Raw genomic sequence first — 26,071 nt, forward strand, 5'->3', positions numbered from 1 at the left:
CTTTTTTGAGCGACTCCAAATACCGGAGGTAGCCTAAAACCAGCGTTAGGAGCCTCTAACGCTGGTTTTCACGGCTACCGCCAAACTCCAAATCTAGGCCTAAATTAATACTAGACTTAAAAACACAAATCATTCAAAAATCATTTAATCAAATCAATCAGTCAGTCAAAAATCTTGTCAGCAGTTTTTAGGTTTCTCCATGCATAATTACACACTGCTTCATTTGTTACTCATACCACAGCTAGACTGACTGCCCATTAGAAAACATGGATGGACATTGGACAATGACATGTTGTAAGAACTGGCCAGCTAAATTCCTTTCAATTAGCTTTGTGCGTCTTGAGTTCGCTTGTTTATATTATGTAATCTAACTATATAACTGTCTTCTTAGTGTTATGTATTGCTACTATAGAATAGCTGTGTGATGTAATATGACAGGCAGTGCAGGATGTCAGGACTTTCCTTTACTGTATACTGTCTGGTACACAAATCATACTGCTATAAATTCAGCACATTTCAGGTTTCTACATGTATACACTGCTTCATATGTTAATCATACCACAGTTATAATGACTATCCAAGAAAACATGACAATGTTGTGTCAGAAGACCTAAGAAATGGCTACTATGCTCCAAGAGTGTTTTGTACACTGAGAAACATGTTTTTAATGCAAAATTTTAATGCAAAATTAAGGTATTTTAGTAATTTTTAATAAAATCGCATCTAAATGGCAACCGCGGTTTAAAAAAAAAATAAAAAAAAATTGTTTTTGCCCATATATATATATATATATATATATATATATATATATATATATATATATATATATATATATATATATATATATATATATATATATATATATATACACACACACACACACACACACACATACCCACACATGTATACACACTCATATATATATATATATATATATACATACTAGTCCTAAAGCCCGTTCCCACGGGCCATTTTTTGCAGGGTACAGCAGTCCCAACCCTTGCGCTCTCTCCCTGCCCCTCTCTTTTGCTCTCTCTACCCCCTACATATACACACACACACATACCCACACATGTATACACACTCATAGACATATGCATGCACATATATATATATATATATATACACACTAGTCCTAAAGCCCGTTCACACGGGCCATTTTTTGCAAGGTACAGCAGTCCCAACCCTTGCGCTCTCTCCCTGCCCCTCTCTTTTGCTCTCTCTACCCCCTCTCTTTTGTGCTTTCCCCCTCTCTTTTGAGATCTCTCCCCCCCCTCTCTTTTGCGCTCTCTCTTCCCCCTCTTATGCACTCTCTCTCTCCCCTCTCTTTTGAGCTCTCTCTCCCCCTCTCTTTTGCGCTCTCTCTCCCCCTCTCTTTTGCGCTCTCTCTCTCCCCCCCTCTTTTGTGCTCTCTCTATCCCCCCCTCTTTTGCGCTCTCTCTATCCCACCCTCTTTTGCGCACTCTCTCTCCCCCCTCTTTTGCGCTCTCTCTCTCCCCCCTCCTCTTTTGCGCTCTCTCCCCTCTATCTCTCTCTCTCTCCCCTCTCTCTCTCTTTCTCCCCCCCTCTCTCTCCTTTCTCTCTCCCCCCTCTCTCTCTCTCTCCCCCCCCTCTCTCTCCTTTCTATCTCCCTCTCTATCTCCCCCTTCTCTCTCTCTCTCACTCCCCCTCCCCTCTCTCTCTCCCTCCCCCCCTCTCTCTCCCCCTCCCCTCTCTCTCCCCCTCCCCTCTCTCTCTCCCCTCTCTCTCTCTCACTCCCCCTCCCCCCTCTCTCTCACTCCCCCTCCCCTCCCCCCTCTCTCTCCCCTCCCCCCTCTCTCCCCCTCCCCTCTCTCTCCCCCCCCTCCCCTCTCTCTCTCCCTCCCCCTCTCTCTCTCCCTCCCCCTCTCTCTCTCCCTCCCCTTCTCTCTCTCCCTCCCCTTCTCTCTCTCCCTCCCCTTCTCTCTCTCCCTCCCCTTCTCTCTCTCCCTCCCCTTCTCTCTCTCCCTCCCCTTCTCTCTCTCTCTCCCTCCCCTTCTCTCTCTCCCTCCCCCTCTCTCTCTCCCTCCCCCCTCTCTCTCCTCCCCCCCCCCCCCTCTCTCTCTCTCTCTCCTCCCCTCTCTCTCTCTCCTCCCCTCTCTCTCTCTCCCTCCCCCTCTCTTTCTCTTCCCCCCCTCTTTTGATCTCTCTGTCCCCTTTCTTTTGCTCTCCCTCCCCCTCTCTTTTGCTGTCCCCCCCTCTCTTTTGCTCCCTCTCTTGTGCTCCCTTTATCTCCCCTCTTGATCTCTCTCTCTCTCACCTTTCTTATCTTTTCCCTACCCCCTCTCTCCCCTCTTTTGAGCTGTTTTGAGCTCTCACTGCACAGCCTTTCACGGGCCGCCTGGTCCTGCCCCTTCACGCTTGGCCACGCCCCCTCACAGCCCTCACGCTCGGTCACGCCCCCTTCACGCTCGGCCACGCCCCCGGCCACGCTCGGTCACGCACACTTCTGCTCGCACTGCAGAGCAGAGACTTAGGGACTCTCAAAGGCCAGGTGTGTTTGTCCTCGTGCTGTGCTGTCTACTTGCGCATGACAGCTTCGGACAAACACACTTGGCCTTTTATTATATAGGATATATATATATATATATATATATATATATATATATATATATATATATATATATATATATATATATATATATATATATATATATACACATATACATACACACTAGCTTTGGGAAAGTTTTTTCCATTTAAAAAAAATTATAAAATATCTTAAAATATATTTGAGGAGGTGAATGAAATCAAACAAATATGAAAATCACACCTGGGTAGACAAATACACAATATAATTTAAGAGAACCGTTCAATTGATTATACTTACATTATGCAACTGTGGGCTTGTGAAGCATCTAGCAATCAGTCCACACCAGCTGGGGAGTGTTGTAGTCAGTGGAGGGCCACTGTGTGTGAGCATTGGCTTCAGATACCTGATTTGTAAGCTAAGGAAATGTATACTAATAAAAGTATTATTATTACTATTATGTTGAAATATTTTTATTGAACATTTTTCATTGTACATAAGTATTATTACAATGTTATAATAAAAGATGAAAAAGCAAACAAAAGAAAATAAAACAAAGAGAACAAAAATACATAAAGTTTGAGTCATTCGTTTTTTGAATCCCTATAATACTTCGAGGATGGGTATGCGTATCTTACCTTATAAGTTTGTTAAGGTGTGAAAAATATCTATATTACATATAGAGTCTAGTGCCTATGTGGAAATGTGGGTGGGGTTGGTTCTCCCTTTCAGTATCCAGTAATACCAGATTCTATCCACTGCCTCCTTGTTATTTAGGATCCAAGCAGCAGAGTCATACATAGTATATGTCGCATTCATTTTGTTCAAAACTTCCTGCCATAGAATCTTTATAAATGTATTGATCGGTTTGTTATATTATTACTATTATTATTATTTTACAATAAATATTTATTGTTTATTTATTATTATTATTTTACAATAAATATTTTGGAAATAAAATGTTTAAAAAGAGGCATATTTGCAACTCTTACTAGTTGCTAGTTTATAAATAGTCTTAGAACTTTGCACGTTTAGTGATGCCCACTGTTTTTCAATAAAAAAAAAAAAAGACACAAACACCATAAATGTAGCTGTTAAATGATTCTAACATAAGATTGTAACCACGAAAACTAACTTTAATACACTTCAATGGCTTGTTGAAATGAAAACAACAAAACTATATGGATGAATGGCTCTAAATGATGCCCTCACAGCTACATTTACTTTTGCTGTGGATACACAGTACTACGTCTAACAAGGCCCAGCTATAATACATTTCGGAACGTTATAAAGTAAAATGTTTTTGTTTTTGTGACGGAGTATAATCAAACATGTTTAAATTTATACCTCAAGGCAGCAACCATGCTTCAAGTATAAGCAGATTCTCAACTTGCAATATCATCTGTAGGCAAAGATATGCACCTACATGCTCGAATAACTGGAAATTCAGAACGTTCTATTATCAACAAGCAAATATAATTGTTTATCTGCTCTAACACAGAAAAAGCAGATCATTCGAATTAGACAATAAAATAGGAAGAGGAAAGCATGACCTGTTCTGGAGTAAGCAGCATATTCACATGAAATCAAAATAATGTGAGAACATGAGCCAAACATCTGATGCCAACATGGTGTTTATACATTTACTTTTCATTGGTCAATTAAGGTACAATTGTGATGAATGCTTTAAATGAGTGAATTATTTTGTTATAATTTATGCCCTGAAGGGAAATTAAACATTGTATGCAGTAACTAGGTCATATTTTACACAAACTATAAAAAAGGATACTTGTGATCAAAGCTGTACCATAACCTAAACACCCATGCACTTTCTTGCTTTGTCCGACTTGTACCAATGGAATTGGGAACATCCTACATAAATAAAACAAAATACTATAAACACTCAAGCACAAACAAGTATATTTAGAACACAATAAATACAATTTGCATATAATTACAGGAAAACATTTATGGGGAAAATACGTTCTTTAAGAAAATATTGTGCTGATCTATCACTAATAAAATTGATTTCAGTTCTTTAAATGACACTCTAGGAATAGTTTCTTGGCCATTATATAAGAGACAAGAATACATATCAGAGTTTTCCAAAATAACTCATGGATCAGCATTTTCAATAAGGTATCCTATTACACGGTATTTTGGTTCCCAATATTATGATTACAGCTTTGGCAAACATACTGAATTCAGATATAATATTTCCCTCTCCAATGCATATGTGGAGGTCAGAGGTGGTTCTATGGGGGTGCTATGCACTCCCAAATGTGTGTGTAGCACCCTCACTGAGCCGTAGAGTGCATGCAGCAATTCACAGGGCGGCACATGTGACTCTTCCCCAGACAATAATACATGCATATTTACAAGCTTAATAGACTAATAAAGTAACATAACAGTACAGGTATCAAATGATATATAGTCATATCAACAGACGTACAAAAAATATATGTTCAATGATGAAATACTGAAGCAGTAGCTGTAATATCTAGTTGTTTAAAGCGACAGTCTAGTCAAAATTAAACTTTAATGATTCAGATAGGGTATGCAATTTTAAACAACTTTCCATTTTACTTTTATCATCAAATTTGCTTTGTTCTTTTGTTATTCTTTGTTAAAAGCTAAACTTAGGTATGCTCATATGCTAATTTCTAAGCTCTTGAAGGTGGCCTCTTATCTCAGTGCATTTTAACAGTTGTCCACAGCTAGACAGCGCTAGTTCCTGTGTGCCATATAGATAACATTGTGCTCACTCCTGTGGAGTTACTTATGAGTCAGTACTGATTGGCTAAAATGCAAAGTCTATCAGAAGAACTGAAATAACAGAATTTATGTTTACCTGATAAATTACTTTCTCCAACGGTGTGTCCGGTCCACGGCGTCATCCTTACTTGTGGGATATTCTCTTCCCCAACAGGAAATGGCAAAGAGCCCAGCAAAGCTGGTCACATGATCCCTCCTAGGCTCCGCCTACCCCAGTCATTCGACCGACGTTAAGGAGGAATATTTGCATAGGAGAAACCATATGTTACCGTGGTGACTGTAGTTAAAGAAAATAAATTATCAGACCTGATTAAAAAAACCAGGGCGGGCCGTGGACCGGACACACCGTTGGAGAAAGTAATTTATCAGGTAAACATAAATTCTGTTTTCTCCAACATAGGTGTGTCCGGTCCACGGCGTCATCCTTACTTGTGGGAACCAATACCAAAGCTTTAGGACACGGATGAAGGGAGGGAGCAAATCAGGTCACCTAAATGGAAGGCACCACGGCTTGCAAAACCTTTCTCCCAAAAATAGCCTCAGAAGAAGCAAAAGTATCAAATTTGTAAAATTTAGAAAAAGTGTGCAGTGAAGACCAAGTCGCTGCCTTACATATCTGATCAACAGAAGCCTCGTTCTTGAAGGCCCATGTGGAAGCCACAGCCCTAGTGGAGTGAGCTGTGATTCTTTCAGGAGACTGCCGTCCGGCAGTCTCATAAGCCAATCGGATAATGCTTTTAATCCAGAAGGAGAGAGAGGTAGAAGTTGCTTTTTGACCTCTCCGTTTACCAGAATAAACAACAAACAAAGACAAAGTTTGTCTGAAATCCTTAGTAGCTGCTAAGTAAAATTTGAGAGCACGAACTACATCCAAGTTGTGCAACAAACGTTCCTTCTTTGAAACTGGATTAGGACACAAAGAAGGCACAACTATCTCCTGGTTAATGTTTTTGTTAGAAACAACTTTTGGAAGAAAACCAGGTTTAGTACGCAAAACCACCTTATCTGCATGGAACACCAGATAAGGAGAAGAACACTGCAGAGCAGATAATTCTGAAACTCTTCTAGCAGAAGAAATTGCAACCAAAAACAAAACTTTCCAAGATAATAACTTAATATCAACGGAATGTAAGGGTTCAAACGGAAACCCCTGAAGAACTGAAAGAACTAGGTTGAGACTCCAAGGAGGAGTCAAAATTTTGTAAACAGGCTTGATTCTAACCAGAGCCTGAACAAAGGCTAGAACATCTGGCACAGCTGCCAGCTTTTTGTGAAGTAACACAGACAAGGCAGAAATCTGTCCCATCAAGGAACTTGCAGATAATCCTTTTTCCAATCCTTCTCGAAGGAAGGATAGACTCTTAGGAATCTTAACCTTGTCCCAAGGGAATCCTGCAGATTCACACCAACAGATATACCAAATAATGTGGTAATTTTTCTGGTTACAGGCTTTCAGGCCTGAACAAGAGTATTAATAACAGAATCTGAGAACCCTCGCTTTGATAAGATCAAGCGTTCAATCTCCAAGCAGTCAGCTGGAGTGGGTCGAACGGACCTAGAACAAGAAGGTCTCGTCTCAAAGGTAGCTTCCATGGTGGAGCCGATGACATATTCACCAGATCTGCATACCAAGTCCTGCGTGGCCACGCAGGAGCTATCAAAATCACCGACGCCCTCTCCTGATTGATCCTGGCTACCAGCCTGGGGATGAGAGGAAACGGCGGGAACACATAAGCTAGTTTGAAGGTCCAAGGTGCTACTAGTGCATCCACTAGAGCCGCCTTGGGATCCCTGGATCTGTACCCGTAGTAAGGAACTCTGAAGTTCTGACGAGAGGCCATCAGATCCATGTCTGGAATGCCCCACGGTTGAGTGACTTGGGCAAAGATTTCCGGATGGAGTTCCCACTCCCCCGGATGCAATGTCTGACGACTCAGAAAATCCGCTTCCCAATTTTCCACTCCTGGGATGTGGATAGCAGACAGGTGGCAGGAGTGAGACTCCGCCCATAGAATGATTTTGGTCACTTCTTCCATCGCTAGGGAACTCCTTGTTCCCCCCTGATGGTTGATGTATGAACTTGGCCCTCGCTAACTGAGGCCAAGCTTTGAGAGCATTGAATATCGCTCTCAGTTCCAGAATATTTATCGGTAGAAGAGATTCTACCCGAGACCAAAGACCCTGAGCTTTCAGGGATCCCCAGACCGCGCCCCAGCCCATCAGACTGGCGTCGGTCGTGACAATGACCCACTCTGGTCTGCGGAAGGTCATCCCTTGTGACAGGTTGTCCAGGGACAGCCACCAACGGAAAGAGTCTCTGGTCCTCTGATTTACTTGTATCTTCGGAGACAAGTCTGAATAGTCCCCATTCCACTGACTGAGCATGAACAGTTGTAATGGTCTTAGATGAATGCGCACAAAAGGAACTATGTCCATTGCCGCTACCATCAAACCTATCACTTCCATGCACTGCGCTATGGAAGGAAGAGGAACGGAATGAAGTATCCGACAAGAGTCTAGAAGTTTTGTTTTTCTGGCTTCTGTCAGAAAAATCCTCATTTCTAAGGAGTCTATTATAGTTCCCAAGAAGGGAACCCTCGTTGACGGAGATAGAGAACTCTTTTCCACGTTCACTTTCCATCCGTGAGATCTGAGAAAGGCCAGGACAATGTCCGTGTGAGCCTTTACTTGAGGAAGAGACGACGCTCGAATCAGAATGTCGTCCAAGTAAGGTACTACAGCAATGCCCCTTGGTCTTAGCACCGCCAGAAGGGACCCTAGTACCTATGAGAAAATCCTAGGAGCAGTGGCTAATCCGAAAGAAAACGCCACAAACTGGAAATGCTTGTCCAGGAATGCAAACCTTACGAACCGATGATGTTCCTTGTGGATAGGAATATGTAGATACGCATCCTTGAAATCCACCTTGGTCATGAATTGACCTTCCTGGATGGAAGGAAGAAGTGTTCGAATGGTTTCCATCTTGAACGATGGAACCTTGAGAAACTTGTTCAAGATCTTGAGATCTAAGATTGGTCTGAACGTTCCCTCTTTTTTGGGAACTATGAACAGATTGGAGTAGAACCCCATCCCTTGTTCTCCTAATGGAACAGGATGAATCACTCCCATTTTTAGCAGGTCTTCTACCCAATGTAAGAATGCCTGTCTTCTTATGTGGTCTGAAGACAACTGAGACCTGTGGAACCTCCCCCTTGGAGGAAGCCCCTTGAACTCCAGAGAATAACCTTGGGAGACTATTTCTAGCGCCCAAGGATCCAGAACATCTCTTGCCCCAGCCTGAGCGAAGAGAGAGAGTCTGCCCCCCACCAGATCCGGTCCCGGATCGGGGGCCCGCATTTCATGCTGTCTTGGTAGCAGTGGCAGGTTTCCTGGCCTGCTTTCCTTTGTTCCAGCCTTGCATAGGTCTCCAGGCTGGATTGGCTTGAGAAGTATTACCTTCCTGCTTAGAGGACGTAGCCCTTGGGGCTGATCCGTTTCTGCGAAAGGGACGAAACTTAGGTTTATTTTTGGTCTTGAAAAGACCTATCCTGAGGAAGGGCGTGGCCCTTGCCCCCAGTGATATCAGAGATAATCTCTTTCAAGTCAGGGCCAAAGAGTGTTTTCCCCTTGAAAGGAATGTCAAGCAATTTGTTCTTGGAAGACGCATCCGCTGCCCAAGATTTTAACCAAAGCGCTCTGCGCCACAATAGCAAACCCAGAATTTTTTCGCCGCTAACCTAGCCAATTGCAAGGTGGCGTCTAGGGTGAAAGAATTAGCCAATTAAGAGCACGAATTCTGTCCATAATCTCCTCATAAGAAGAAGAATTACTAATAATCGCCTTTCCTAGCTCATCAAACTAGAAACACGCGGCTGCAGTGACAGGGACAATGCATGCAATTGGTTGTAGAAGGGAACCTTGCTGAACAAACATCTTTAGCAGACCTTCTAATTTTTTATCCATAGGATCTTGGAAAGCACAACTATCTTCTATGGGTATAGTGGCGCGCTTGTGTAGAGTAGAAACCGCCCCCTCGACCTTGGGGACTGTCTGCCATCAGTCCTTTCTGGGGTCGACTATAGGAAAACAATTTTATAAATATGGGGGGAGGTACTAAAGGTATACCGGGCCTGTCCCATTCTTTACTAACAATGTACGCCACCCGCTTGGATATAGGAAAAGCTTCGGGGGGCCCCGGGGCCTCTAAGAACTTTTCCATTTTACATAGTGGTTCTGGAATGACCAGATAATCACAATCATCCAAATTGGATAACACCTCCTTAAGCAGAGCGCGGAGATGTTCCAACTTAAATTTAAAAGTAATCACATCAGGTTCAGCTTGTTGAGAAATGTTTCCTGAATCTGAAATTTCTCCCTCAGACAAAACCTCCCTGGCCCCCTCAGACTGGTGTAGGGGCCCTTCAGAAACCATATCATCAGCGTTCTCATGCTCTACAGAATTTTCTAAAACAGAGCAGTCGCGCTTTCGCTGATAAGCGGGCATATTGGCTAAAATGTTTTTGATAGAATTATCCATTACAGCCGTTAAATGTTGCATAGTAAGGAGTATTGGCGCACTAGATGTACTAGGGGCCTCCTGTATGGGCAAGACTGGTGTAGACGAAGGAGGGGATGATGCAGTACCATGCTTACTCCCCTCACTTGAGGAATCATCTTGGGCATCATTTTTACTAAATTTTTTTATGACATAAAATACATATAGTTAAATGAGAAGGAACCTTGGTTTCCCCACAGTCAGAACACAATCTATCTGGTAGTTCAGACATGTTAAACAGGCATAAACTTGATAACAAAGCACAAAAAACGTTTTAAAATAAAACCGTTACTGTCACTTTAAATTTTAAACTAAACACACTTTATTACTGCAATTGCGAAAAAGTATGAAGGAATTGTTCAAAATTCACCAAAATTTCACCACAGTGTCTTAAAGCCTTAAAAGTATTGCACACCAAATTTGGAAGCTTTAACCCTTAAAATAACGGAACCGGAGCCGTTTTTATATTTAACCCCTTTACAGTCCCTGGAATCTGCTTTGCTGAGACCCAACCAAGCCCAAAGGGGAATACGATACCAAATGATGCCTTCAGAAAGACTTTTCTATGTATCAGAGCTCCACACACATGCAGCTGCATGCCATGCTGTCCTCAAAAACAAGTGCGCCATACCGGCGCGAAAATGAGGCTCTGACTATGATTAGGGAAAGCCCCTAAAGAATAAGGTGTCAAAAACAGTGCCTGCCGATATAATCATATCAAAATACCCAGAATAAATGATTCCTCAAGGCTAAATATGTGTTAATAATGAATCGATTTAGCCCAGAAAAAGTCTACAGTCTTAATAAGCCCTTGTGAAGCCCTTATTTACTATCTTAATAAACATGGCTTACCGGATCCCATAGGGAAAATGACAGCTTCCAGCATTACATCGTCTTGTTAGAATGTGTCATACCTCAAGCAGTAAGAGACTGCACACTGTTCCCCCAACTGAAGTTAATTGCTCTCAACAGTCCTGTGTGGAACAGCCATGGATTTTAGTTACGGTGCTAAAATCATTTTCCTCATACAAACAGAAATCTTCATCTCTTTTCTGTTTCTGAGTAAATAGTACATACCAGCACTATTTTAAAATAACAAACTCTTGATTGAATAATAAAAACTACAGTTAAACACTAAAAAACTCTAAGCCATCTCCGTGGAGATGTTGCCTGTACAACGGCAAAGAGAATGACTGGGGTAGGCGGAGCCTAGGAGGGATCATGTGACCAGCTTTGCTGGGCTCTTTGCCATTTCCTGTTGGGGAAGAGAATATCCCACAAGTAAGGATGACGCCGTGGACCGGACACACCTATGTTGGAGAAAAGGGGGCAGGCTACATAGGCTTAGATACAAGAATATCACAGAGGTAAAAAGTATATTAATATAATTGCGTTATGCAAAACTTGGGAATAATTAATAAAGGGATTATCCATCTTTTTAAACAATAAAAATTCTTGAGTAGACTGTCCCTTTAATTGGTTATGCATTGCGGTAATTAGCAACTTAAAGAAAATATCTAAACCTTCAGACCCAATTTGAGGAAGAAAGATACAAAAAAACCTAACTTTTCTGTAGAGGGTCCGGTCTGCTAAATGTTACTGTGATAAAGTGTTTCTACGTAATGACTCATAATGCTTAATCCAAGGTTCCCAAATGTTTAAAAAATGCTCTTTTTGAGCCAATAAGTCAGCTGTTATGCTAAACATCTGACATAAATATTACAATTTTCAGACTATGAATGAAATATTAGCGACTTACTTCTTCCACAAGCGAACTATAAAAAAATCTAGTAGCTGTGCAATTGTCATTGCCAATTGTTATCATCTTGATATAAGACCCCTTGCCAGGACTGGACTGGGAATAAAAAGTAGCCTTATTTACTATTACTGGGATACTCTTTCCCCAATATTTTTTTTAGAATTAAATTATATTACTTTGTATTAAATAAAAGTGCCAGGTTGTTGTTATATAGGCACCATGCAACCCAATTGCATCCATTAATCAGCCCTTTAAATTGTAGATTTCCAGCCCCAGCTACTGCAGCTCACCGGGAAATCTCCTGGTTGGCCAATCCAGCCTTGCTAGCATGTAACCTTGACGGGTGCAAAAACCATCATCTATAAGCAACTTTTACAAAGTTTTCTTTCAAGTTTGCACTAATTGAGAAAGAACATCCTTTCTTCAATATATCAGACTATTTATCTAGGGTCCAAGTAATAACATCAGCTTCCCAAGATTGCATAAATCTTGCTTTACTGCAATTATTGTATACTAGTCCTAAAGCCCGTTCACACGGGCCATTTTTTGCAGTACACCCCACCCCTTGCGCTCTCTCCCTCCCCCTCTCTTTTGCTCTCTCTCTCCCCCCTCTCTTTTGCGCTCTCTCTCACTCCACCTCTCTTTTGCTCTCTCTACCCCTCTCTTTGGCTCTCTCTCCCCTCACTTTTGCTCTTTCCCCTCTCTTTTTGCTCCCTCTCTCCCCCCTCTCTTTTGCTTTCTCTCCCCCCTCATCTTTTGCTTTCTCTCCCCCCTCTCTTTTGTGCTCTCTCTCTCCCCCCTCTCTTTTGCGCTCTCTCTCTCCCTCTCTCTTTTGCGCTCTCTCTCCCCTCTCTCTTTTGCGCTCTCTCCCCCTCTCTTTTGTGCTCTCTCTCTCCCCCTCTCTTTTGTGATCTCTCTCCCCATCTCTTTTGCAATCTCTCCCCACTCTCTTTTGCGCTCTCTCCCCCCTCTCTTTTGCACTCTCTCTCTCTTCCCCCTCTCTTTTGCGCTCTCTCTCTCCCCACTCTTTTGTTCTGTCTCTCTCCCCATCCCTCTCTTTTGCTCTGTCTCTCTCCCCATCCCTCTCTTTTGCTCTCTCCCCCTCTCTTTTGCGCTCTCTCTCTCCCCCCTCTCTTTTGCATTCTCTCTCTCCCCCTTCTCTTTTGCTCTCTCTCTCTCCACCCTCTCTTTTGCACTCTCTCTCTCTCCCCCCTCTTTTGCGCTCTCTCTCCCCCCTTTCTTTTGCGCTCTCCCCCCTCTCTTTTGCAGTCTCTCCCACCTCTCTTTTGCTCTCCCTCTCCATCCCTCTCTTTTGCTCTCTCTCTTTCCCACTCTTATTTTCTCTCTCTCCCCTCTCTTGCTCTTTCCCATCTATTTTGTTCTTTCCCCCTCTCTTTCTATCTCTCTCCCCTCTATCCCTATCGCACGCGCCCGGCCATGCCCACTTTCGTCCGCACCGGCTTTTCAGGTAGGGACTCTAAGGCCAGGTGTGTTTGTCCTCGCGCGCAGTCTCTACTACGCACGACAGCTTCGGACAAACACAATTGACCTTTTATTATATAGGATATTAAAAAGGGGATATAGCTTGGCTATGGTGCCTCTAGATATACATTTACAAAGGCATAAGGATTCATATATTATCAGAGGGCTAGGGAATCTAAAATTTAGTTACCTCTAGACCTCAACTGAAGGTTTAACCAGTTATGTTTATTGGTCGGGTCAAGAGCTTTATAATGAGAGAAGGACATGAAAGACAGTAGAGTATCTGCTATTCTATAAAGGCCTCTGCTGGAAAATGTTTTTTAAGTAATATTATTATGAAAATATAGGTCAGTGTTTTAAAAAAGATCTAAAGTTTAATTGAAAGTATAAAGTGTGTCTGTGCCTCCATTGAATATGTGCAGTTCATTTAGTTTCAAGGGACATTCAGGTCAAAAACATAACTTATGACTTATCAGATCATTTCCTTTCCTTCGATACGGGGAGAGTCCACAGCTGCATTCATTACTTGTGGGAAATACAGAACCTGGCCACTAGGAGGAGGCAAAGACAACCCAGCCAAAGGCTTAAATACCTCCCCCATTTACCTCATCCCCCAGTCATTTTGCCGAGGGAACAAGGAAACAGTAGGAGAAATATCACAGTGAAAAAGGTGCCAGAAGAAAACTTAAATTTAGGGCCGCCTATCAGAGAACACGGGTGGAATCTGTGGACCCTCCCTGTACAGAAGGAAAGGAAATTATCTGGTAAGTCATAATATATGTTTTCCTTCTTAATACAGGGAGAGTCCACAGCTGCATTCATTACTTGTGGGAAATTATACCCAAGCTACAGAGGACACTGAATGCCAACGGGAGGGAAAAAGAATGAGGCGGCCCAAATCTGAGGGCACCACAGCCTGCAACAAACCCATTCTCACGAATTCTACTTCAACAGAAGAAAAAAAAAAAAAAAGAATGCTAGGAGGACCAGATAGCTGCCCAACAATCAGAACCATAGAGATCTCATGTCAGAGACCCAAGATGATGTTACTGCTCATGAACTGAGCCATAACCTCTAAAGAGGCTAGTGTCCCACTGACTTCTGGGTCAAGCGAAAAAACACTCCTCCACTAGCAATAAAGGAGGCAACTAAGCCTCCATAGTCCAAAAGAACATCAAGGCAAGATTCCCTGAGAGGGGAAAAACCCTTTTCCATTTAGAAAGGAAAATTACATATAAAATAATAATCTTAGGGAGAAAACCCTAACAAAACTCGCAACAGCCTTAATAAAAAGGAAACTCCTTTAAGGAGTACGTATTGCAAGATTGCAACATAGGGACCATTGCATGTAGAAAAACAATCTACAGACGGAATAGATCATTGAAGAAGGAATTCAAAGACTCCAAGAAGGAGCAAAAGATACCGGCCTGACCGCAGTCAGTGCCCTAGCAAAAAGAACGAAATGCCTGAGAGTTCAATGAACCTCTGGAACAGAAGAACAATCAGGGAATCGAAAAACTGCTTGCAAGCCCACAATCAAGGATGGCCACTGAGGCAGCTAAGTTACCCATCAGGTTATGACAGCTATCGGTCCGAAAAAAGACTGCTCGAGCTAGAACTCACTAGGAAGGCCCTTCTCCAGCTCATCCTGGAGGAAAACAAAGAAAACCGACTGAAATCCGATAGAGAGCCAGAACGATCTAGCTCCTCAATACAAGGGGGGTCCTCAACACCTATGATAGATGACGAGGGACCAACTACGCGCCAACGGAAAGGATTGTAGCCTTTCAGAAACCCCTCTCTCGGCTAAGACCAAGCAACCTCTCGCAATCTGCCTCAGAGGAATAAGATTCCATGACTCAAAAACCCCAACCCCGCAGATCCCTGCAACAAGGTCCATGGAGGCGAAGCGCCTAAACCGCGATACAAAATTGCGGACATAAACTGAGCAATCAGTCTCACTTGACACTAGCTCTTGCTAGGATCGAACCATCCTCAACAAAGAGAAACATGGCCACAAAGAAGAAGGTTCCAATAACTCTGTCTGAGGATCCTTGATAAAAAAAAAATCTTCTGAGGGATGCTAGCTGACACCAGAAACCCATTCTAACATAAAAAACAGGAGCTGACCTGGTTCAAAGCCACAATCTTCTGCTTCAGGAGCGGTGGAGCTAACCACTACGCCACATCTCCCTGAGAACTTAAGAGGGAACTAGGGATAGGTAAGGACCATGATTGGCTGCCCCAACCAGGTACCAACCCTCTAAGCAAGAAAAGTTAGTAGGGAACATCCGTTCCTAAGAGCACGCTCATATAGTGGATTGCCCACCAAACACAAGGCCCTCCCGTCCACGCAGGAGGAACTCTCCCTTTCCAAAAGGAGATCTACCCACTGAAAGGTCCCACTGGTACAAACCCAGAAGACCAAATCCTCAAAGCAGAATGCTCAGGTGAGGAACCATAGGAATGAAACGGAAGGAAAGTCCTGATCCACGGACCCCCATAAGACACTCACTCCCCACAGCGAAGCGAAAAAGTCACAATCGTCCCGGAAGAGCTAAGAGAAAACTCACTCAAGACAGGGAGATCAAACAAAAAAAAAAAAAAAAAAAAAAAACAACGCCATGACGAAGACTCGGCCTCGGCAGGCTATATCACCCTCCACCCCAGTGCCAGCGAAGGCCAGAAGGGGGACTGGAAGGCATAATTGCAAGATCTCAGGAAAAAACTTCCTGTCCATAAAACAAAACAGCATCCAAGAATCCAACCTGGTGTCTACACCAGAAACTCAAGTCTAGATCCAACTCCGAGATCAAAAGACAAGAGAAAATCCCTAAAAGTCTATTAACAGCCGATGGTAAGAAAACCAGAAATGCTAAGACCCGGGAGCTACTGTAAACTATGGAGCAGGATACTGCCACATTAAACCCCAGATCCCAAAAAGGAAACAAGGTTTACTGGAAGATACAGTTCCAAAGAACCGGATATGCTCAAAAGGATGAACCAGGAAAGACATCCTTCTTCCTGAACAAAGGAAGAGAGAATCTTACATTATCAGGCAAAAAGGAGAACTAATACGCTCTGCTTAACAATCATAGAACCCAATTAGGACGGGAATTCCCTCCCCTTATTGGACCATAAACCAACAGTGGAAAGAAAATATTCCCACAGTGCAATAGATACCGGACCATGACTCCAAAAGCCACCCTGAAAAACATTCCCTCTTTCTGCCAAAAGACAAAATCAAAAGAAGAAAAAGGTGCCCAAAAAAAAAATAACCCAAAGCCTAGCTCCGGCCTCTAGGACCCCTAAATCCATATGATCCAGTATCAAGTGCCCATCCAAGATAATACCTAAAACAGGTCTAGCCTGAACCCGCTGTGCCTGGACTGGAAGCTAGAAAAAAAAAAAACTCCCTCTCTTGTGTAGAAGGAAGGAGCAGACTTAACTAGTACCCAAAAACAGGTCCTGCCTGTCATCTAGGATACAACGTATCTGTCAAGGGCTAAACAGAAATTCCTAAATTCCAGCAATGCTAGAAAAATGTAGCATAATCAAAATAAAGAATATAAGCTCCGGGGCTTAAATTTTGTCTCAAAATTATCGGGAGACCATCACCCCGAACAAAGATCTAGATACTTCCACCGAGAGACTACAACAAACTTGACCAACTAAGTCGATAGTATGAAAAATCCCATGTGAAGAAACGTCTTTCTAAGAGTTTCTATAACAACCCAGAGCTCTGAAAACTGTCAGGAACGGAATAGAAGCAAAACAGGCACATGTCCAAATATGATCGCTGAAAAAGGGAGTGTGCAAACAAAAAACAGGTCCAGCTTGTCACACGACACAAACCTCCCATAGAGCTCGGATCTGGGATTCTAATAAAGCATAAAACAAAAAGTAAATCAAGACGATAAGGAATAGGAACACCATCCCTCTCCACTCGTCTAGTCAAGATCTTTATCTGATTTAGAGGACTGAGATTCAAATGACGGATCAGTACTGGGAACCTCTAACATCGCCAAAACCTCTCTCAGAAGTAAACACAGGCGAGCCAATCTAAATCGAATTGCTAAGCCATCCGCAGTCGGAGGATTCAAGTCAGTAGACTCCGACCCTGGAGGTTCTACTTCTGAAGCCTCAGAGGAAACCACATCCCCAGAGGACTGATCGGGTCGGACACCATCAGCATTTTACACTACGGTCCTTGGACAGGAGAACCTGGATTAACCCTTTGCTTGCACGCAGCAGGAAAAGGTAGCATAGCTAAGGCCGTAAAGATGGCCATGCAGAACTGCGTAGTAACCTCTGGTGGGAACAAACCCCTAACAGGCGAAGGGGGAGCGGAACTCGGGAAAACTGAATATGAAAGAACAGAAGAATCTAGCAAACACACCTCACTGGATGAAGAATCCTCAGAGGCGGATGGCTCAGTGGTCTCTGACATCTCAACATTGATTGATGAGAACACCCTATTGTGGCATACGGAACATAATTGAGAGGGCTGGGTTACCCGGCCTCCTCACACTATACACAGGTCTTAAATTCTGTATCGGAGGGATCCCCCTCTGAAATATCAGAATCCTCCATAACCCGTCTAAATTAAATTATCGGGAAAAAAAAAACAACTGGCACCTTATACCCTCAACGGCTGGGGAACTCACCACACCCTATGACCCAGACAGGTAGAAAAGATTTCTCCTCTTCGCAGACACCCGGTCAGGAATAAGGAAATAAACATGACCACTCCTGGTCACATGGTGCTTTTATGCAGGACCGCCCCTGCTATGAAAAGGCGCGCCATCTTAATAAAAAACTGCACAGATCTCAAAATGAAAAATAACCTGTACGTTCCGTATCAGCCTATGAGCCCAAACGTTCTTACACATAAGCAGTCGAAATCATACAACAAATATGATTAAAAAACCCCACTGTTCAAACCCCCCTCAGGAGATATTAACCCTTGATTTCATAAAGAAAAAGAGTCCCACTGAGACTCTTTCTTCTATCTTTAACATGTGTGTAAAAAATGAAACAATGTTACCAGAATCTATGCCGTGGAACGGCGACATGGACCTTCAAGTTTGACAGATTGTAGCAGCGCCTCTGACATGGACTTGAGTGAAGAAAGCAGGCAGCGAAACTCGTCAACGCTGATTGCTTAAGGAGCTGTTAATATGAGTCTGGATGGCTTCGCAGAAAGACTCTCCCTGCATCTCCAGACTATAACTTTCATCAATGCTCTCTTTGAGAGGCTGACAAAACTACTTAAAACTCCAGTCCCTATAACACCCAACAATGACATGGAGTTCATACAATATAGAGATCCTAAGATAGGTAATATACCTTGTATGTCAGAACCTATCCCTTAAAAAAGGAAACTAATCATAAGTGAACCTGCTCCACTATTATACTTCTTGTATCCTAGCTTACTCATTATCTTACAATACTCCGCAGCTGGAGAGTGACACTCAATAATTACACAATATATTTCTGATGTTCACAAGACAAGTATGTATATGTCTCGGGAAGTTAATATCATTTGTCGCACTATAGAAGTGTCCTGTTGTGGCTTCGGCATATTTAACATGGAGCTATTTCAATAATTATCCTTATAATGATGCCAAAGTTTTTGTTTTTGTATGCCTATACTCAGCAACAACCCCTGTTCATATATTGTTTCTATATACTAGATCCAAGAGGGTCCCACCATGTTATATCTGGGGTAGAAAACTTTAGTCTACTATATACATTCTCATGAAAAGAAAAAAGAGGTTTCTCAATTGAGACCCATAAGTGGTCTCCTATACCTACAATTTCCTCCAATCACTTTAACAATCAATCTTTGTTTTACAAGGTCCAAGAGATGCCTTTCCATGTAGTTTTGGAGGTTACCAGACCAATTGGCATCCTATCTGTAAACAGTTTGTATGGTACATAGACTTTTACCTACTTGATTTTCTTTTGCATAACCTGTTCTTTCTATTCTCTGTAAAAGTAGTATTTTATTATATGTAACATATGTATCATTCTCATAATGTTGTATGCCTCGAAATTAACCTCAATAAAAATTATATAAAAAAACAAAAAACTCCAGTCCCATCTCAAAGGGCAGATACCCATCCTAAGGAACTACTCCGAAATCTTCTGACACTTCTCTGCCAAACTACTGTGACGAAAGGCAAAGAATGACTGGGGGATGAGGGAAGTGGGGGAGGTATTTAAGCCTTTGGCTGGGGTGTCTTTGCCTCCTCCTGGTGGCCAGGTTCTGTATTGCCCACAAGTAATGAATGCAACTGTGTACTCTCCCTGTATTAAGAAGGAAATGTTCTATTTATTCATAATTAAATATTTCTAAATAAATATCATAAATATGATTTTACATGTTTTCATCTACGGGAAAAGGCTCCAATGCATATATATATATCACTGATGTAAAGTCACTAGAGGCTGGTGAGGCAGTGCTTCACCTCTCATATGGGCAAAAAACAGAATTTATGTTTACCTGATAAATTTCTTTCTCCAACGGTGTGTCCGGTCCACGGCGTCATCCTTACTTGTGGGATATTCTCTTCCCCAACAGGAAATGGCAAAGAGCCCAGCAAAGCTGGTCACATGATCCCTCCTAGGCTCCGCCTACCCCAGTCATTCGACCGACGTTAAGGAGGAATATTTGCATAGGAGAAACCATATGGTACCGTGGTGACTGTAGTTAAAGAAAATAAATTATCAGACCTGATTAAAAAAACCAGGGCGGGCCGTGGACCGGACACACCGTTGGAGAAAGAAATTTATCAGGTAAACATAAATTCTGTTTTCTCCAACATAGGTGTGTCCGGTCCACGGCGTCATCCTTACTTGTGGGAACCAATACCAAAGCTTTAGGACACGGATGAAGGGAGGGAGCAAATCAGGTCACCTAAATGGAAGGCACCACGGCTTGCAAAACCTTTCTCCCAAAAATAGCCTCAGAAGAAGCAAAAGTATCAAACTTGTAAAATTTGGTAAAAGTGTGCAGTGAAGACCAAGTCGCTGCCCTACATATCTGATCAACAGAAGCCTCGTTCTTGAAGGCCCATGTGGAAGCCACAGCCCTAGTGGAATGAGCTGTGATTCTTTCGGGAGGCTGCCGTCCGGCAGTCTCGTAAGCCAATCTGATAATGCTTTTAATCCAAAAAGAGAGAGAGGTAGAAGTTGCTTTTTGACCTCTCCTTTTACCTGAATAAACAACAAACAAGGAAGATGTTTGTCTAAAATCCTTTGTAGCATCTAAATAGAATTTTAGAGCGCGAACAACATCCAAATTGTGCAACAAACGTTCCTTCTTTGAAGCTGGTTTCGGACACAGAGAAGGTACGATAATCTCCTGGTTAATGTTTTTGTTAGAAACAACTTTTGGAAGAAAACCAGGTTTAGTACGTAAAACCACCTTATCTGCATGGAACACCAGATAAGGAGGAGAACACTGCAGAGCAGATAATTCTGAAACTCTTCTAGCAGAAGAAATTGCAACTAAAAACAAAACCTTCCAAGATAATAACTTAATATCAACGGAATGTAAGGGTTCAAACGGAACCCCCTGAAGAACTGAAAGAACCAAATTGAGACTCCAAGGAGGAGTCAAAGGTTTGTAAACAGGCTTGATTCTAACCAGAGCCTGAACAAAGGCTTGAACATCTGGCACAGCTGCCAGCTTTTTGTGAAGTAACACCGACAAGGCAGAAATCTGTCCCTTCAGGGAACTTGCCGATAATCCTTTTTCCAATCCTTCTTGAAGGAAGGATAGAATCCTAGGAATCTTAACCTTGTCCCAAGGGAATCCTTTAGATTCACACCAACAGATATATTTTTTCCAAATTTTGTGGTAAATCTTTCTAGTTACAGGCTTTCTGGCCTGAACAAGAGTATCGATAACAGAATCTGAGAAACCTCGCTTCGATAAAATCAAGCGTTCAATCTCCAAGCAGTCAGCTGGAGTGAAACCAGATTCGGATGTTCGAACGGACCCTGAACAAGAAGGTCTCGTCTCAAAGGTAGCTTCCAAGGTGGAGCCGATGACATATTCACCAGATCTGCATACCAAGTCCTGCGTGGCCACGCAGGAGCTATCAAGATCACCGACGCCCTCTCCTGATTGATCCTGGCTACCAGCCTGGGGATGAGAGGAAACGGCGGGAACACATAAGCTAGTTTGAAGGTCCAAGGTGCTACTAGTGCATCCACTAGAGCCGCCTTGGGATCCCTGGATCTGGACCCGTAACAGGGAACTTTGAAGTTCTGACGAGAGGCCATTAGATCCATGTCTGGAATGCCCCACAGCTGAGTGACTTGGGCAAAGATTTCCGGATGGAGTTCCCACTCCCCCGGATGCAATGTCTGACGACTCAGAAAATCCGCTTCCCAGTTTTCCACTCCCGGGATGTGGATAGCAGACAGGTGGCAGGAGTGAGACTCCGCCCATAGAATAATCTTGGTCACTTCTTCCATCGCTAGGGAACTCCTTGTTCCCCCCTGATGGTTGATGTACGCAACAGTCGTCATGTTGTCTGATTGAAACCGTATGAACTTGGTCCTCGCTAGCTGAGGCCAAGCCTTGAGAGCATTGAATATCGCTCTCAGTTCCAGAATATTTATCGGTAGAAGAGATTCTTCCCGAGACCAAAGACCCTGAGCTTTCAGGGATCCCCAGACCGCGCCCCAGCCCATCAGACTGGCGTCGGTCGTGACAATGACCCACTCTGGTCTGCGGAATGTCATCCCTTGTGACAGGTTGTCCAGGGACAGCCACCAACGGAGTGAGTCTCTGGTCCTCTGATTTACTTGTATCTTTGGAGACAAGTCTGTATAGTCCCCATTCCACTGACTGAGCATGCACAGTTGTAATGGTCTTAGATGAATGCGCGCAAAAGGAACTATGTCCATTGCCGCTACCATCAACCCGATCACTTCCATGCACTGAGCTACGGAAGGAAGAGGAACGGAATGAAGTATCCGACAAGAGTCCAGAAGTTTTGTTTTTCTGGCCTCTGTTAGAAAAATCCTCATTTCTGAGGAGTCTATAATTGTTCCCAAGAAGGGAACCCTTGTTGACGGGGATAGAGAACTCTTTTCCACGTTCACTTTCCAGCCGTGAGATCTGAGAAAGGCCAGGACGATGTCCGTGTGAGCCTTTGCTCGAGGGAGGGACGACGCTTGAATCAGAATGTCGTCCAGGTAAGGTACTACTGCAATGCCCCTTGGTCTTAGCACCGCTAGAAGGGACCCTAGTACCTTTGTGAAAATCCTTGGAGCAGTGGCTAATCCGAAAGGAAGCGCCACAAACTGGTAATGTTTGTCCAGGAATGCAAACCTTAGGAACCGATGATGTTCCTTGTGGATAGGAATATGTAGATACGCATCCTTTAAATCCACCGTGGTCATGAATTGACCTTCCTGGATGGAAGGAAGGATAGTTCGAATGGTTTCCATCTTGAACGATGGGACCTTGAGAAATTTGTTTAAGATCTTGAGATCTAAGATTGGTCTGAACGTTCCCTCTTTTTTGGGAACTATGAACAGATTGGAGTAGAACCCCATTCCTTGTTCTCTTAATGGAACAGGATGAATCACTCCCATTTTTAACAGGTCTTCTACACAATGTAAGAACGCCTGTCTTTTTATGTGGTCTGAAGACAACTGAGACCTGTGGAACCTCCCCCTTGGGGGAAGTCCCTTGAATTCCAGAAGATAACCCTGGGAGACTATTTCTAGCGCCCAAGGATCCAGAACATCTCTTGCCCAAGCCTGAGCGAAGAGAGAGAGTCTGCCCCCCACCAGATCCGGTCCCGGATCGGGGGCCAATATTTCATGCTGTCTTGGTAGCAGTGGCAGGTTTCTTGGCCTGCTTTCCCTTGTTCCAGCCTTGCATTGGTCTCCAAGCTGGCTTGGCTTGAGAAGTATTACCCTCTTGCTTAGAGGACGTAGCACTTTGGGCTGGTCCGTTTTTACGAAAGGGACGAAAATTAGGTCTATTTTTTGCCTTGAAAGGCCGATCCTGAGGAAGGGCGTGGCCCTTACCCCCAGTGATATCAGAGATAATCTCTTTCAAGTCAGGACCAAACAGCGTTTTCCCCTTGAAAGGAATGTTTAGTAGCTTGTTCTTGGAAGACGCATCAGCCGACCAAGATTTCAACCAAAGCGCTCTGCGCGCCACAATAGCAAACCCAGAATTCTTAGCCGCTAACCTAGCCAATTGCAAAGTGGCGTCTAGAGTGAAAGAATTAGCCAATTTGAGAGCATTGATTCTGTCCATAATCTCCTCATAAGGAGGAGAATCACTATCGAGCACCTTTATCAGTTCATCAAACCAGAAATATGCGGCTGTAGTGACAGGGACAATGCATGAAATGGGTTGTAGAAGGTAACCCTGCTGAACAAACATCTTTTTAAGCAAACCTTCTAATTTTTTATCCATAGGATCTTTGAAAGCACAACTATCCTCTATGGGTATAGTGGTGCGTTTGTTTAAAGTAGAAACCGCTCCCTCGACCTTGGGGACTGACTGCCATAAGTCCTTTCTGGGGTCGACCATAGGAAACAATTTTTTAAATATGGGGGGAGGGACGAAAGGAATACCGGGCCTTTCCCATTCCTTATTAACAATGTCCGCCACCCGCTTGGGTATAGGAAAAGCTTCTGGGAGCCCCGGCACCTCTAGGAACTTGTCCATTTTACATAGTTTCTCTGGGATGACCAACTTTTCACAATCATCCAGAGTGGATAATACCTCCTTAAGCAAAATGCGGAGATGTTCCAACTTAAATTTAAATGTAATCACATCAGATTCAGCCTGGTGAGAAATGTTCCCTGAATCAGTAATTTCTCCCTCAGACAAAACCTCCCTGGCCCCCTCAGATTGGGTTAGGGGCCCTTCAGAGATATTAATATCAGCGTCGTCATGCTCTTCAGTAACTAAAACAGAGCAGCCACGCTTACGCTGACAAGGGTTCATTTTGGCTAAAATGTTTTTGACAGAATTATCCATTACAGCCGTTAATTGTTGCATAGTAAGGAGTATTGGCGCGCTAGATGTACTAGGGGCCTCCTGAGTGGGCAAGACTCGTGTAGACGAAGGAGGGAATGATGCAGTACCATGCTTACTCCCCTCACTTGAGGAATCATCTTGGGCATCATTGTCATTATCACATAAATCACATTTATTTAAATGAATAGGAATTCTGGCTTCCCCACATTCAGAACACAGTCTATCTGGTAGTTCAGACATGTTAAACAGGCATAAACTTGATAAGAAAGTACAAAAAACGTTTTAAAATAAAACCGTTACTGTCACTTTAAATTTTAAACTGAACACACTTTATTACTGCAATTGCGAAAAAACATGAAGGAATTGTTCAAAATTCACCAAATTTTCACCACAGTGTCTTAAAGCCTTAAAAATATTGCACACCAAATTTGGAAGCTTTAACCCTTAAAATAACGGAACCGGAGCCGTTTTAAGCTTTAACCCCTTTACAGTCCCTGGTATCTGCTTTGCTGAGACCCAACCAAACCCAAAGGGGAATACGATACCAAATGACGCCTTCAGAAAGTCTTTTCTAAGTATCAGAGCTCCTCTCACATGCGACTGCATGCCATGCCTCTCAAAAACAAGTGCGCCACACCGGCGCGAAAATGAGACTCTGCTTATGCTTTGGGAAAGCCCCTAAGAAATAAGGTGTCTAATACAGTGCCTGCCGATATTATTATATCAAAATACCCAGATAAAATGATTCCTCAAGGCTAAATATGTGTTAATAATGAATCGATTTAGCCCAGAAAAGTCTACAGTCTAAATAAGCCCTTGTGAAGCCCTTATTTACGATCGTAATAAACATGGCTTACCGGATCCCATAGGGAAAATGACAGCTTCCAGCATTACATCGTCTTGTTAGAATGTGTCATACCTCAAGCAGCAAGAGACTGCACACTGTTCCCCCAACTGAAGTTAATTGCTCTCAACAGTCCTGTGTGGAACAGCCATGGATTTTAGTTACGGTTGCTAAAATCATTTTCCTCATACAAACAGAATTCTTCATCTCTTTTCTGTTTCTGAGTAAATAGTACATACCAGCACTATTTCAAAATAACAAACTCTTGATTGAATAATGAAAAACTACAGTTAAACACTAAAAAACTCTAAGCCATCTCCGTGGAGATGTTGCCTGTACAACGGCAAAGAGAATGACTGGGGTAGGCGGAGCCTAGGAGGGATCATGTGACCAGCTTTGCTGGGCTCTTTGCCATTTCCTGTTGGGGAAGAGAATATCCCACAAGTAAGGATGACGCCGTGGACCGGACACACCTATGTTGGAGAAATATATATATTTTTATTGGCTTTAAAAAAAAAAATTGTAATTTTTTTTCCCCAGCATTTTTTTCTCTCACAGCTATATGTTGTGCAATGGAGAGGCACAAGCAGGTCTGCCCAGCATTACACAACATGCTGTGCCACCTACTGGATGCAAGTGGTTAAGATCATTGCATGGCCCATTAACTGCTTATTTGAGGCAGTCCTATTTGGGCTGAACCAATCCAGCGAGAGGCATTAGTAAGTGGAACATAGGGTTGGGGCTGGATGTTAAATCATATAAATCAAAACAAAAACGGAAAAAAACAACTTTCATATATTTTGTTGCTGTCCTGTGAACCTGCTAGCTTTGCTAAAGTGAAAAAGAGAGTTCTGTTCTTCCCCTCTAAGTGCAGTGGAATGTGCCACTGTCACTTCCTGAATCCTTACAGAGCAGGAAAAGAGGCACAGAGAGCAGTGTTTCAGCCACATCTTATTAAAGTAAGATTTTACTGAAAGGGATTCTGTTAGTGAAAATGATAATTTAATGAATGTGGTTTAGTGCTTGTTTACTCTTTTACAGCAGGGTCGTTTTTGTATTTTGTTTACTCAAACTTTACACCC

At 43.0% G+C, this 26,071-nt stretch overlaps 1 protein-coding gene across 2 annotated transcripts in view; it reads right to left on the reverse strand.

Annotated features, from left to right (window-relative positions):
• SLC9A7 (solute carrier family 9 member A7) overlaps nt 1-26,071 on the reverse strand; it is a 363,606-nt gene that overhangs the window by 12,054 nt on the left and 325,481 nt on the right. For both annotated transcript variants that reach the window (XM_053707739.1, XM_053707738.1), the window contains 2 exons: nt 4,338-4,420; nt 2,849-2,954 (listed from right to left, as the gene is read on the reverse strand). In XM_053707739.1, coding sequence (XP_053563714.1) covers nt 2,849-2,954; nt 4,338-4,420 — 189 coding nt within the window. The remainder of the gene's footprint in view (nt 1-2,848; nt 2,955-4,337; nt 4,421-26,071) is intronic.

Source organism: Bombina bombina, chromosome 3, assembly GCF_027579735.1.
Source record: "Bombina bombina isolate aBomBom1 chromosome 3, aBomBom1.pri, whole genome shotgun sequence".
In the NCBI taxonomy this organism is placed as follows: Eukaryota; Metazoa; Chordata; class Amphibia; order Anura; family Bombinatoridae; genus Bombina; species Bombina bombina.